This window comes from Lonchura striata, chromosome 3 (assembly GCF_050655825.1).
Source record: "Lonchura striata isolate lonStrDom1 chromosome 3, ASM5065582v1, whole genome shotgun sequence".
NCBI lineage: Eukaryota > Metazoa > Chordata > Aves > Passeriformes > Estrildidae > Lonchura > Lonchura striata.
This window is the reverse complement of record NC_140705.1, coordinates 104782836-104796892: the sequence shown is the minus strand read 5'-3', so window position 1 is coordinate 104796892 and position 14057 is coordinate 104782836. Positions and strand designations below refer to the sequence as shown.

At 37.6% G+C, this 14057-nt stretch overlaps 1 protein-coding gene across 50 annotated transcripts in view; it reads left to right on the top strand.

The window, feature by feature from the left end:
- The window catches only part of ESRRG (estrogen related receptor gamma), a 371594-nt gene that overhangs the window by 259437 nt on the left and 98100 nt on the right, over positions 1 to 14057 (top strand). For all 50 annotated transcript variants that reach the window (XM_077781879.2, XM_021547567.4, XM_021547568.4 and 47 more), the window contains one exon: positions 1740 to 1856. In XM_077781879.2, the coding sequence (XP_077638005.1) occupies positions 1740 to 1856 (117 nt within the window). The remainder of the gene's footprint in view (positions 1 to 1739; positions 1857 to 14057) is intronic.

The following is a 14057-nucleotide window of genomic DNA, read 5'->3' as shown; positions in this document are numbered from 1 at the left end:
TTTTACTCACCAGCATTGCTAACTCACTCATGCAGTAATGTCCAGGGCGAAGAAAGCCAGCAAAGGCCTGAAAAGGTTGTGCCAAATGTGCTGGTTGTGTTGGCAGAGTGCACATTTTGCCATGCAGATCTCCTTTATCATAAATACTTAACCAATTTTCAGTAGATGTAAGTGGTTTAAGTATTACTTCCTGTTGAATTAGCAGTTGCTGAGCATTTGAGTCTTTGTGCAATCCTGCAATCCACTAATGTGATATTTAATGAGGAGACATCAGTCTGGAGAAAGGTAGTCAATATAAATCAGTGTTTACGGAGTGTGATTAACTCTGAAATATTTCATCAATGCTGTGGTCCCAGGCAGACTCTATGCTAATTATTAGAACCTGTGCATGTTTCAGGGGACTTCGATGGACCCCGAGTGCAGCAAACATGGAGCAGCAAAATTGCGATTATGCTCAGACTGTCTCTGATGACAATTTATGCATTTGGTGTGATGACCTCTTGCTTCCCAAGAGGGCAATAAACAGAATGCATTTTCATTAAGATACTAATGCACTTTATCACAGGGGGAAGGGGTTAGAAAATAAAGAAATACCTTTAAAGCAAGATGTGACAGACTGATCGGGAAGATACTTTATTTAAAAGTCGGTTTCCAGTGTAACTCCTGGCTGTTGCAAAGTCTGTCACCGTGGATGTAGTGCTGGGCTATAGGATGCATGGCTGGGCAGATGAATAAGCTGAGCTAAGCTGTTTTGTGAAAACTGCAGTGATACTAGGGCAAAAGAGAACAGATGTTCTCGCATTTGGACTTGGATACCCAAAGATGTGATTTTAAAAATGTAAACTGCTCATGTATTTTACTCAGGCTTCTCTGTTCTTTTTTTTTTTTTTTTTGAGGAGAAATAGTATGAATTAAGCAGTAGCAACAAATTAAAAAAGAGACTGCTTTGCTCAGGAGGGCTCACATTTAAGGCTCAAGCTTGTTGTAGGCCTTAAGAGGGGACCTGGGAGAAGCAGAGGCACAAAGGCAAGCATCTCTTCCAGTTTTTGTTATTCTGACACCTTGGCAGGATTGATCGTGTTCCTGATACCTCTTAGTACAAGAACTTGGTTGAAAGTATGGAGAGAAGAGATGTCCTGGAGCAGAGGCCTGGCCTAGCACCTGTAGAACATGCTAGATGTGGTGGTAGCAATCCTGTTGAGCCCTGCCTGATGCTCTGTGCCAGCTGTAGTGAAAGAAGAAAGGTGAAAGTCCATAGTACCTGTTATAGTTGATTATGCAGTAAAGCAGTCCTCCTTTTGAATTTTAGGCCAAGGGAGACCAATGAAATTGGCTAAAAAGGAAAAGAAAGAGTACTCAGAGAAGGAGCCTGAACCTGTGGCTTGGTACAGAAAATAAATGACAAAATGTCTTTCTTCTATCAGCAGGAATAACATACATGAAGGATTTTGCTAGGGACAGTATTTGGAGTGAGACACAGACTCACATTAATTGTGGTTTTGTATATTTTTTTTTAATAGAGATGTCAAGATTAAAAAAAAACGGGGTGAAAAAAAACATCATCTTTTAAGTCAGCTAATTATTTTTACTTGAGAGGCGTTTCCTTTCTGTAGCACTGCTTACTCTTGGTACATTCCAAAATGAAATGCAATGGCCAATTGTATGAGTACTTTTGTATATGTGTTGTTTTGGTTAGTCAGTGACTCTGAACACCTCTTCCCCTGTCTGTTCCATCACAGGTAACATAGAGTACAGCTGCCCAGCAACGAATGAATGTGAAATCACAAAGCGCAGACGCAAGTCCTGCCAAGCCTGCCGCTTCATGAAGTGTCTAAAAGTTGGCATGCTGAAAGAAGGTAAGACTGACCACCTTAATCTGTATCTCTCTGCAAACACTTGCTACAACTGTAGGGCAGTCAGGAAAGAAGAGAGACTGGTGAGTGTTCTAATCAGTTATTGCAAAGGCTATTTTCATACATACTTGCTCTTTCTGACATCTGCTTCTAGGCTATCAAATTATACTTTATCACATAGAGTTCATAATCTTGTGTAGTACAGCAAAATGCACCTCAGCATTTAATCTCCTTCAGTAAGTAACTGATAGAATAACCATCAGAATTCTCAAAGATTTATTTCCTCCATTCTTTATCCACTGTTACTCTGTCCCTGTTCTGGCAGAAAACCAAAACACATACTGTGCCTTCCTTTTATTTAGTCTTCATTCCATCAGGAAAAATGAAAAGGTTACTTCTAAATTAAACAAGTATAAGTGTTTTGTGTGTGTACTGAAGTTACTCTAACTACACTGGAGCAAAATATGGGATGCAGAAGAGGAGAATCTATCCCCCTTTTTTTTTTCCTAAAAGCGTCCGAGGACCCCTGCCCCTCACTGTAAGTATATATTGAATGTTTAAATTCATCAGCTATATTTTGAAGATATTGAATCCAAGAAAATATACTCAAGAAATGGTGCTGTCTTACCTGTAACCTGCTTCATCTATGTTACACAAAGAAATGATTCCTCAAATCTTGGTTGCCTGCTATACACTTTCATTGCTGTTAATGTATATGCAAGAATACACTTGTAAGCGCATGTATTACGTGCATTGTTATTTTAGAGCACTGTCACCACCAAGAAAGATGCCATGGACTTCTGAACTAGATAAACATTTGAAATATAATCAGCACAGTGTTCTCTTAAGTATTGTATCCAGTGGAGAGTACTTTGTGTTAAGCAACCACTTCAAAACAATCTATGCAATTTTGCTTGGTCAGTGCTTGAAAACTCAGTTTTAGTAACTGATTTTTGCAAATGAGTTGGTGGTAATGCAAAACAGGGTAAGTATGCAGCTCTTGGGGTAAAAATCGAAGAAACAGCATAGACCAGTGGTGAGATGATGGGCAAATCAGGCCTATCACGTACCTACAGACATATTCTTATTGGATTATACTTACTAAGAATAAACCTTGTTCTGTGCTACTGCTTTGGCAGATGCTATGATCCTGTGAGCCAAATCCTGCTGTCCTTAGTCTTACTTGAGCAAAACTCCTGTCAGATTCGATGGAGATATTGCCTCAGTAAGAACGGCAGGATTTGACCCTCTCTTCAGTGGTGATAGGAGAGTTCTTACTTGCCAAAATGCTCCTATAACTGACCTCTAGGAGCAGTTACATGAAAGTGAAATTATGAAGCTTAGATAAAATGTAAAAAGAAAGGGATGGCTGGGGGTGGCACATTTTGAAAGGGAATGTGCTTCTTAGTATCTTTTTTATTAAGAAAAAACAGTGTATCATTAGTTACCTAATATACATATACATGGAGCAACTTCTTTGAAAATGAAACAGTGCTACCAAGAGCACATACAGGTGAATTGATTTAATCCTTTTCCTCTAAATTTTGAGGGCACTATTGTGCATCCATTAACATATATTAAAAAAATGTAGGCTGTGTGCAGCTTCTGGGACTGAAAGAGGAAGTTGTCTCCTCTACAAATAAGTAACTATCTGAGCAAATTTGTGTGCAGATTTACTGTTTCTGCATACAATTTTGTTAACTGAGCTAATTTAGTTAGATAATACAGATGTACATTGTGAGTAATATTTTTTTTGTTTAAATGTTCATTGCCCATGGATTCAAATCATTCCCACAAGTTTTTTTAATAAAAATTGCATGAATTTTCTGCTCTAAAAGTACATACCTTTTTCTAAATGGCAAAATAACTAATTACTTTGAAAATACAGTGTTGTTCATCTACCACCTATTATAACAACCTGCAAGAACCTATAAGGGCATTTTATTTTCCCCCCCCCCTTTAGTGGCCACTTTTTAAATCATTCTGATTCACAGCACATTTGTAAGACTGTACTTGTAGTAATTATTTTTTTTCTTGTTGAAAGGTAGTTTTAGAGATGGGTGTTGTTGTTTTAACCTATGGGAAAGTCTGGAGATGAGTTTTTGACTTGGACCACATCTTTTATGTACAGAATTAACGAAGATAATATACTGACTTCTTTTGTGTGTAAAGTGGTAAAAATTTATTGATGAGCATGGACTTAAAAGAAGCTGAAATTATTCTTGCTGTATCTCAAGTGTTTCTTTATGTACAGACAAGGATTTCTGTCCCATGCAGCATGTCAGAGATCATGCTGCAGTAAATCTATTCAAATGTAAACCTGTTCAATTCAATTACGAGTTTATAATAAAATTTGCTGCTGCAGCCTCCACGTTTGTCACAGCAGTCTCTACATGCTGATGGCACAGCATGCCTGGAAATTGACAGCCTAAATCTATTTACAAAAAAAATTTAGTTGCAGACCTGAAATAAAATCAAGTTTAAGCAGCTTTGAGAGGAGCATCACATTCCTTACAAGAACAACACATCTGCCAGGGTGCATCTTCTCCAGAAATCTTACCTTGTTTGTGGAGAGTTTTCTTGAAGAAATTTATCCTTAACAGTTTTTAAATGTAATCCAAAGTGAAACAATTATCAGATATTGTGCTTCCCTTTCACATTGGAAAGGACTTTACTACATTGTCATTTTGTGAATTGTCATATGAATTTCGTGGTAGTAATCACAGTGGCTGGAAACAGATTCTGGGTTTTAGCTTGGCTTGTAGGGCAAGGTCCAAAAACCACTTACAAGAAGTATATAGAGTGGCTTCCTTTCAACATCTGCATGTTGGATCATTTATGTGACAAGAGAATGGTGTTAGGGTAGTGAGGCTGTGTTTTAGGGTCAAATCCTGGAAAGCAATTGGATTTCTGGTCACATGAAGTACAATGTGGAGTAGGCATTTTCTGTACATATTCTCATGGATGTTGGTGGGGCTTAACCAGCAGCACCTAGATCAAGATTCTTAATAATTTGTAAGATGTGGGCCAGGAGTCAGAGAAGGAATTCTACTGCAATGCCATGCTGGGCTGGGCTGGAGTGGGATTGAGGCCCTGGCATCTCCTGTTGAATATAATAAAAAAGTTTGTACAGACTGATCTGGAGGAACACATAATTTTGTTTTAGACCATGGACTATTACTTGAAAACATGAATGGGTCTATGGATGGCTTTTGAGGATGTTTTACTTCATACTGTAACATTCAGCAGAGGCTGATGAGCTTTTAAGCACAGGACAAATATGAAGGTGTTGTGTTTTCATTTACTTTTCTAGGTAAGGGTTATTAGCAGCAAAGCAGAATACATTGCACTCAAAGAAGAAAATTTACATTTTTCTATATTTAATTTTGTGTCAGTGTTACAAAAAAACAGGTTTTCAATTATCACAATTGATTCTTCTACTGAAATGCAGTTTCTTTGACTGCACTTATGTTTTGGTGGGTTGTCTCAGATTCCTGAGAACAGCTGAAACAACATTAAAGATTCTTGTATAGTCTAGGGGAGAAACTTTTCAAATACATCCCTTGAGATTTCTTGAAATAATATTGCAATTGATAAAAGGGTGCAGGGAGACATGTACAACAATTTGCCCTTTTTAAAAATGAACATTTTGAAGAGATTCAGGAGTTTGCAGTTCTGTTGGGTTATAATCTGTCTTTTAAGTTTGGCCTTTCAAACTTTTTGGAAGCCAGTGATTAGTTTGCTTCAGGTGGTAGAAATAAATCTGTGTTCATGTGCAAGATTGGGTTTTTTGGCTATTTCCCTTTTTATATAGCTAGTTGGATTGAGAAAAAGGGGTTGATTTTTTTTCTTTTCTAAGAAGAAAAATTGAATGTAGAACTATAAGATGGTATGGGCAATCTTAAGTAGATATTTGACTTTTTTTTTCCTCTTGCTAGGTGATCTGAGTAGAATTCAACTTCTAATCTTTAATTAGTGCTATATGCCTATTAGTAATATTTGTGGGATTATTTACTAGCATATGTTTGTGGTAGAAGATATTATTCCAAGTTTATTATAGGACAGATCTTGCTCTTAAGAGCTTCCTGTGTGTAATAATTCCAATGGAGTAATTATTCCAAAATAAAAACACTTTTTGTTTCAGATGGAGCATTTGTATAACTGTTTTTACCAGAGGTTATTCCATATGTTTTAATTTTCTCTATAGAGTTCTACCTACCCCTGTATTGTAGGGAGGTTAAAAACTACAGTTCAGAGAAGAATCTGTTGAGTGGCACTAATGCAGCTTTTAGACCATCTGGAATATTGTATCCTGTTTTAGCTCTCACAGTTCTGTGCAGTACTAGTTTGTATTTCTTACAGGACTGTTGATACCAAAACATCTCCCATGTATCTTGCACTTCTGGTATTTATGTGTTTTCAGAATTTGTTATGGACTCTGTGCAGTGGCTGATCTGCATTGCTTATTATTACAGAAAGTCTAATTCCTAAATGAGTGATACGTGGGTAAAAATGGAAGTCTATATTAAAAGTAAAGTATACTAAAATAAAATGGCATGGGTCACTTCATGTAAGTGTATTTGTATTTTCCTTAGGAATGGATGGTCTTTACAAATTATCGTCAGTCACTTGGTACCCAGTTAGAATAGGCAGAGTAACAAAATTCCAGTTTAATTAGTCCTGCTATTACAAATGAGAAGCCAGACCTTCACCAAGTATTAATGGAAGCTCTTAGAGCTGTGTTAGATTGCTGCTCATTTGGTGGGTTTAGCAATCTGTGCTATGAGGAAATCAGCAATATACCTTTTTGTGTCTGTGAATCTTCACAGTTGCTTGTACATGAGCCATCACTCGGGTTCTAAAAATGAACAGAAACTCTCTGAGCTTCTCATCTGGTGGTGCTGACTTGAGGTGTGACCCTTCCCAATCACAGCAGAGCAGTTTGCATGTTGTACTTGCACTTCTCTATGAGTAGCCCTCAACACTTCTCATTCATTAGTTTGCGTGGGTTTTTTGAAAATTCATACAGGCCCTCCTAGAGACCTCAGCATCCCTAGGGAAATGGTAAAGAAGTAGTTAGAATCTGTTATGCAAAGAAATCCTGGACTTGTGTTTTTCTTTAGCTGTGATCTGAAGAAAAGCAATTACTGACAGTTTTAAAAATGCTTGAACATTTTAGATGCTCATGTAATGAACCAGAAGATTATTACACATGAGTTACACTTTTTCTGAACATGCTAAAATTGAGGGTCTCTAAAATATTTTGCTTCACACTTTGAGAGATTTCATTACAAATATAAAAATACATTATACATACCAATATAAGAGTACATTTTTAGAAAGAGATATGTGTATTTTAAAGCACAAATTACTGAGTTTATTATGGAAAGATTACTGTGTGAACATCTTTGGCTTGTGTTAAGCAGCAGATCGGATTAAATTATCATATTGATCCTTTCTGGCTTTGACAGTCTATGAAAATGAATCCAATACAGCAAGGAGAACAGGCAGCTTGAGTTTGTCTTACATAAAGAGATGCGTGATATGCAGAGGAGCAGATTAATGGATTCTCTCTCAAAATAATAAATAAAACTAAGCAATCTTCTTTATGACTAAAATTGTGTTATCACCTATGATTTGAGGGTAGTGAAAAAGCCTGCTTAATAGGATTCCTTATAACAACATCTCTTTTGAAAAGACCTGTGCATCAGACATTGCAAAGGTAAATTTCTCTTACAAGTCTAATACCATTAGTCTGCCAAAATGAAAGCAGAAATTATTGTGGACGAAGTTTTAGTTTCTGCTGTCTTTAGAAATCAGAACAAAGGAAAGGAGAAAGCATTAATGGTATTCAAAGAAAATATTTCTGTACAGGATGACAGTTAATAGAGCAGCAGTGACCTCAGTGATATTTCTTATGCTCTCTATCGTAATATTACACTTAAGGAGCTTCTCCATTAATGCAGGATATTAAACAAACCTCCTGTGTTATAACATCAAGAGATAACATAGTGTGTCTTCTGTTGATGTCTCAGCTCTCTTCTATGTTTCAGTGTATTATAAAGGAGTTTGGTTTCTAGTGCAGATATTTTTTTGAAGTGTTTCTTTTCCTCTCCTATTCATTCCTTTCCCCCTTTCTTTACTTCCTTCCCTATTCACCCATTCCCCCCTTTTATTTTCCCTTTCCTTCACTTTTATTTCTTCCTTTCCCTTTTTTCTTTCCCCGTTTCCCTTTGCACTCCCTTTCTTTCTTCCATTCAGCATGTGCTTGGATTAATATATACTGGGACCTGTTAAATCTCCTTGGAAACAATAGAAGCTAATCTCTAAGTGCTGTTGGTGTTCATAAGTAGGCTTCTTTGCTCCTAACCAAAATGTGACCTGATAGCCCAGTTCACACATTAGAACTGACAGCCCAATTTGTCTGCCCTAAAATGCAGCTCATGACTATCCACTCTCCGTAACTGATGAAGGACAAACTATTCAAGTTAGTGTTTATAGTCAGCTCAAGCAACTAGCATTTCTATTAATCCACTAGAAAAATACCCCAGAACAAGCAAATATTAGGGATGTGGATATTTTCCTCAAGTCACACAAAAGCACCTACAGCTCCTACCAAGTGTTGACCTCCTGAGAAGCTTTCATGGTGCTTGTGTTCCAGTGCTGTGCCACTCTGGTTTGTGTTCTGTCTCTGAATATTTTGGGGAATAAAACTGATATCCCAGCAGTTCACTGGACTTGGTCTTCAAATAAAATATCTCTCTTTCTACGTAAATTTTTGTTTTACTGCTGCCCATTTATACAAATGCTCCCCTTGCATAAAAGAGAAGTTACGAAGTGGATGTGGAGAAAGCAATATTGTTTGTAAGTCTGAGTTTGAGAACTGTTTACATTTCTTGGCTTTACACAGATCCATAAGTGGGGACATTTTTGTGTTAACATTTACAAATCTGAGGTCAGAGCTGTTTGCTGGCTCACTCACAGCAGCTTCCTTGAGATTAACTGTTAGGTTAGGTCTGCTCACACAATCGTTGCTGCTGAGAATCCCAGTGACAGCAGTTGTTTGCAGGGTCAGACAAGCAAAGAATACTTTCAACCTAAAGTTACTTTGTACTTTTGTTAATGAGTTTGGAGGATTCTGAATAGGATTAAATTTTACTGCAATTTTCTTAGTGCACATACCTTACAATACTCAGAATTGGAAGGAGTAGGTTCTGCAGTTCCATGAGACTACTTAAATTACTACTAAAAATTAATCACTTTATACTAATATTTTCTCATCATTATCTGAGGTGGTTAACTGCACATCCTCATTTGTCATATTTCTTCTTTGGATCCTAAAATAAGGAAGCAGTATTTTCTAGAAAATATTCCATTGTCTACAAAACATGTTTGTCATGCAGTATTGAACATTTGCTTATGCACTGGAAGTATAGTGACAGCAATATAAGAGACAAATCTGAAGGATGCAGGACTTTTCCCATGATCTCACAGACAAGTAGCTGCCTTTCATTCTTGGTCTCTGCCACCCATAAACACACACATCAAATGTGGTACTGCCCCTTATTGCAGAGTTCTTGAATTCTTGCACATGGGTCATGCCTCATTTTAAATAAGTCTCATTTTGTAAAGAGTAACATTAATGTAATTTGTATTCTTCACTTCTTTCTGTTTCTATTGTGCAGATACCTGTACATCCCCTGCTTGGGTAGAATGGGTGTAGGATCTCTGGTAGAAATGCATTTAAAGGTAGTACATATCCTTATCTCTTAAAGTGCCACTCTGGAGCCAGCCTTTCTGTATTTTACTCAGCCCTTGCCTGGGTAGCACTTGCAGCTCCTCACTAAGACTCTGGCTGTGTAAAACCTTTGTCAAAACAACAGGATGTATGGTAGGATTATTTGGGGTGAGGGCTGAAATGATGCAGATGCTGTTAACTAGAACCCATGTGGCAGGTGTACAGGCAGATTTCTGCCACTTGAGATGGATTGGCACTGAAAAGCTGAGTGGTTGAGGAACTCTCTTGGCCTCTTCACTCAGTCAAAGCAATAAATGTGTTGAGAAACAAGAAAATTTCCACCTGCAGTTGTTACATCTGATCTCATATAGTGTTATCTCTGAAATATTTCACACTTCTAAATCTCTACTGTCTTAAAAAAAAAAAGTTAGAATCAACGTGAGATTTTAGACATTAATATAACCAAGCCACAGTCTTCTCTCTGACCAGTCATTGCCCTTTTATAAGCTGAGGAGTTATTGCAAATGGTAAGCCTCTGCCAGTTCTACTCACTGAGTCACTGGAATATGAAGTTGGAATATTATTTCATTTGGTGTTTGTAATGTGGCTTTTGTGGTTGAAAGTCAGCAGCCTGAATTCTGAAATAAATGTGATCATCTGGAATGAATTGTCTCTTTGTCAGGTTTTGCCATGCTTACTAGCTATTCTAATAATAGATCTCATCTAACCAGCTTTTTCTTTTTTTTTTTTTCTTTCTTTTTTGTTTTCTTTTCTTTGGATATTTATATGACAGAAAAGGGAAATTATGAGAGGAGTCTGTTGTGCTCACAGTAGTTGCTTAATATAGCTATTAATCTTTATAAATGAAAAAACATAGTTTTATTTTAAGCCTCAATAGTCTTTTATTAGATAAATGATTCTGGAGAAAGTCAAACACAGCTATGTTAAATATATACACTTACTGAATAATATCAATATTTTCCTTTTTGCTCTTTATTGTTCCAGCAAAGTTAATACGTGTATCTGTTTTTCTCTTAAGTATCTGGTTTACATCTCAGGATCATCAGGTCTAAGATGATTTACAGTTTTGGTGTAGCAGATCCAAAATCAACATTCCATACAACTTGCTTGCATGGGGTCTTCCTGCAGTCCATGTTAAAACAGTTAATGATTAAAATACTTAATTTAGAAAAATTGAAATACTTTCTAAAAGGAAGTCTGCGTGATACTGTCCCTTAATAAGCTTAACTCCCTTTAGTCAGCAATGTAAAAATTACTTCACCAATGCCCTGTCTCTTTCTAATACTCCTTTCAGTTCCATGGGTGGGTGACTGAAGATGAGCCACATCTTTTGTTCTGATCTGAATCAATCAACAGATCAGTCTTATTTGTTCAACACTTGTACAGTCACATGTTGCTTTTCATGACAGTCTGCCAGATAGTGTTTACAGTGGTCTGCAGCATCTGAAGTTCCTATGTTCTGTCTCATTTTCATGTTTTCTGTAGTTCAATCCAAGCTTTATAAGTGGGCACCTGAGATTTCATTGCATGGTCAATCTCAGTGGATAACATTTGGGAAGAGCATCTTGTTCTAAGTCACCAGAACTGCATTTCTGGATAGGAAATGGTATCAGTTATGGTTAGATTACTTAAGAGATGGCATAAATGCACTTTGGATCCAAGTGTACCTGCATGTTACTGGTGAAGTGTTAAGAGAAGTCTTCCTCTGTATTGATTTTTCAGGTCACAAGCCACTTCCTGGTTTCCCTGTCAAACTTTTAATGAAAGCTCTTAAGTTTCCAATTTGAAGACAGAATAGACGGCTAAATGTCAAAAAAAAAAAAAAAAGGAAAATGAATGTTTCCCTTAAAAAGTAGCAGTCTGTTTTATAATACCAGTTTAAATGCATTCTTGCTCAAAGATGTATTAGAAAGTTTCTGTTGAGTTATAAATCAGGTGAAGAATTAAGCTGAGATAATAAGGGACTGAATAAGCTCTTCCTTCTCAACAGCCCTCAAGAACATCACCCAAAGTACAAGTCTCTGACTGTATTTCAGACAGAAAGAAGCTGGAACACCTCTTGAGTCTGGTGTTCACAGCCACAGTCTTTGCTGGTCTTCCATCTGCTGGAGTGTGGATCCACATGGCCATTGCTTGATCCTGCATGAAATACAGAGAGATGAAGTAATTGGAGAACAAAGCCCCAGAGTAGCTAAGATGACATAAGGATCCTTCTCTTTTCTCTTTTTATCTTCTGTCACTTTCATGACTTTCTATTCATTTTCCTCTTCCAAACCATGATTGTATCAGAAGAATGCTGATGTGAAAATAGTTGCTGTGAGCACATATCCTCCAAGCAGGTTTTTTTTTCTGGCCAGGTGGGAGAGAGAATCATGAATTTCTTGAGGTTTTTGGTAGCTGACTAGTCAGGCTGAATGACTGTATTTCTTCTGGGCATCCTGGTATTGCTGGAGATATCCATCCTGGCAGGATGCTTCAGCTCATCTCCAGTTAAAATACTTGTTATGGAAGTATTCTTAAACACAGCTAATTAATGAAGTTAGGAAAAGCATTTGAATGCAGAATGTTAAGGCTTCCAACATTAGTGCTCCTCTCTAGGGAGGTCTGTGTGCAATGAGAAAGCATTTGGAATGTTAGCAATCCATCCCATTTTGTTTCCATTTGTTTTCTCTAATTTCCTTTTTTAATGCTGGTTAGCTGAAATAAGTCCTTTTTCCCTCTTCACTGTTCCCTCCCCCTTTATGGAATAGCCCATGCCACGTGCCTGTAAAGTGGCTTCTTGGGAATTTGCAAGTCTTTGAATGTGTTATCTGATTAAAGGGATGTATGTGTCTTTAATTCTCGTCTGCAGTTTCACCTCTGACCCCATCTGTTAAAGTGGAAAGGAGCTGAGAGTCAGCAAAGTCTCAGATTCAACCCAGATAACCTGCAGTGTGCACATTTGAATGCTTTAACTCCTTGGTTGCCCCTGAAAATTACATACTTAATTAAGTGACAGATTTCACTGGAAAATGTGGAGGGTCTGAGACAGGTGAATTGTTATTTTGTTGATGTGCTTATGGTAGGATAATTTAGTCCTGGCTTTGCCTTTTCTTTAAAGAAGGAAAAAACAGAGGTGTGGCATAAATGTGTGCAAGGTCTTGTTCACACGTGTGTATTTTCATTTATGTATTATTTTAATATACCAGTTTTTTGCTTACAGGAGTGAAAAGTCAAGCCCCCATTTCTACTTCCTTTTTGAAAAGGAAGCTGAATTACATGGTTGGAAATGATGTTGCAGTTTTGGGTGGGATTTTTAAATACCCCTGAATAAGGCGGTAGAAGTAATGTCATTGAAAGATATAAGTAGATGACATGAGGGTCATTTACATTATATTTTGTTAATATTGTGCTTTTTTTGCAGAACAGTGTAATTGGGGTGTTTTTTTCTGCTTTACAGATAGATATTACAAGTGATGAGAATATCCCACTATGTTTGGACCTGTGGGTGTTTTGATTTTTCCTCTGGCTATTTTCTTTTCTAGCTTTCAGACACTCTTAAAACTGAAAGGATTTTCAGTATCCCAGATCCATCCCTGTTCTCTGAAAGCTAGTGCCAAATTCTTCCCCCACTTACATCTGTTCAACTTCGGTGGTTTTACTTATGCTATGTGGCTGTAACAATGCAGAATTTGTCCTAATCTGCCCTTTCTTTTTCGATGGAGAATATGCACACGCAAAATGTACGTGAACACAGTAAGTTGAAATGCAAATAGAAAAAACATATGTATTATTTTGCGTGTGTGTGTGTACACACTCATAGATAAACAGCACACAGATAGGTTTGATAGTATATCTACTGTACATAATATTGTAAATGGTATCTTGCTGTGCTGGAATCCAGGCAATATGAGTTCAGTACTAAAGTGTTCAAGTTGCACCTGAGCTAGCTGGAGCCTGCCAGCCTCTGCAAGCCCACTGAGAGCATCTGTCTCGCCACCACCTTGCTCACGCTGTGTCCTCTGCAGGCTCTCCGATTCTTCCGACTATGAGCATAAATCATCCACCTGTCAGGAGCTCGAGCTGCCTGGATTATGCAATGCCTGCCTTCATTTGGAGGTGGTGTGAGCAGAAGATTGCGGCAAATGGTTTGCATTCATTTTAATGCCGCTCCTGCATCTCTTCAGCTTTAATGAGGGTTCAGGGTGGTGACAACTCCCTGAGACAATGAAAGTCCTAGAGACCCAAGCTTTCTTTGTGCATTTGTACGGCCTAGTTTAGATTTTTTTTTTTTTTTTGGCTTTTTTCCCCCTCCCTTCCCCCACGCACCCCCCCCACAAGAAATGAATGGCTTGAAAATTGAGGCAGAGAACTGGTACTGCACAAAGCCAGCTGTCCATAGCTCTGCTTTTTGGCCTTGTAATACTTCCCTCCAGCTGAGCAATGAAGAATTTCAAAATCAGTCA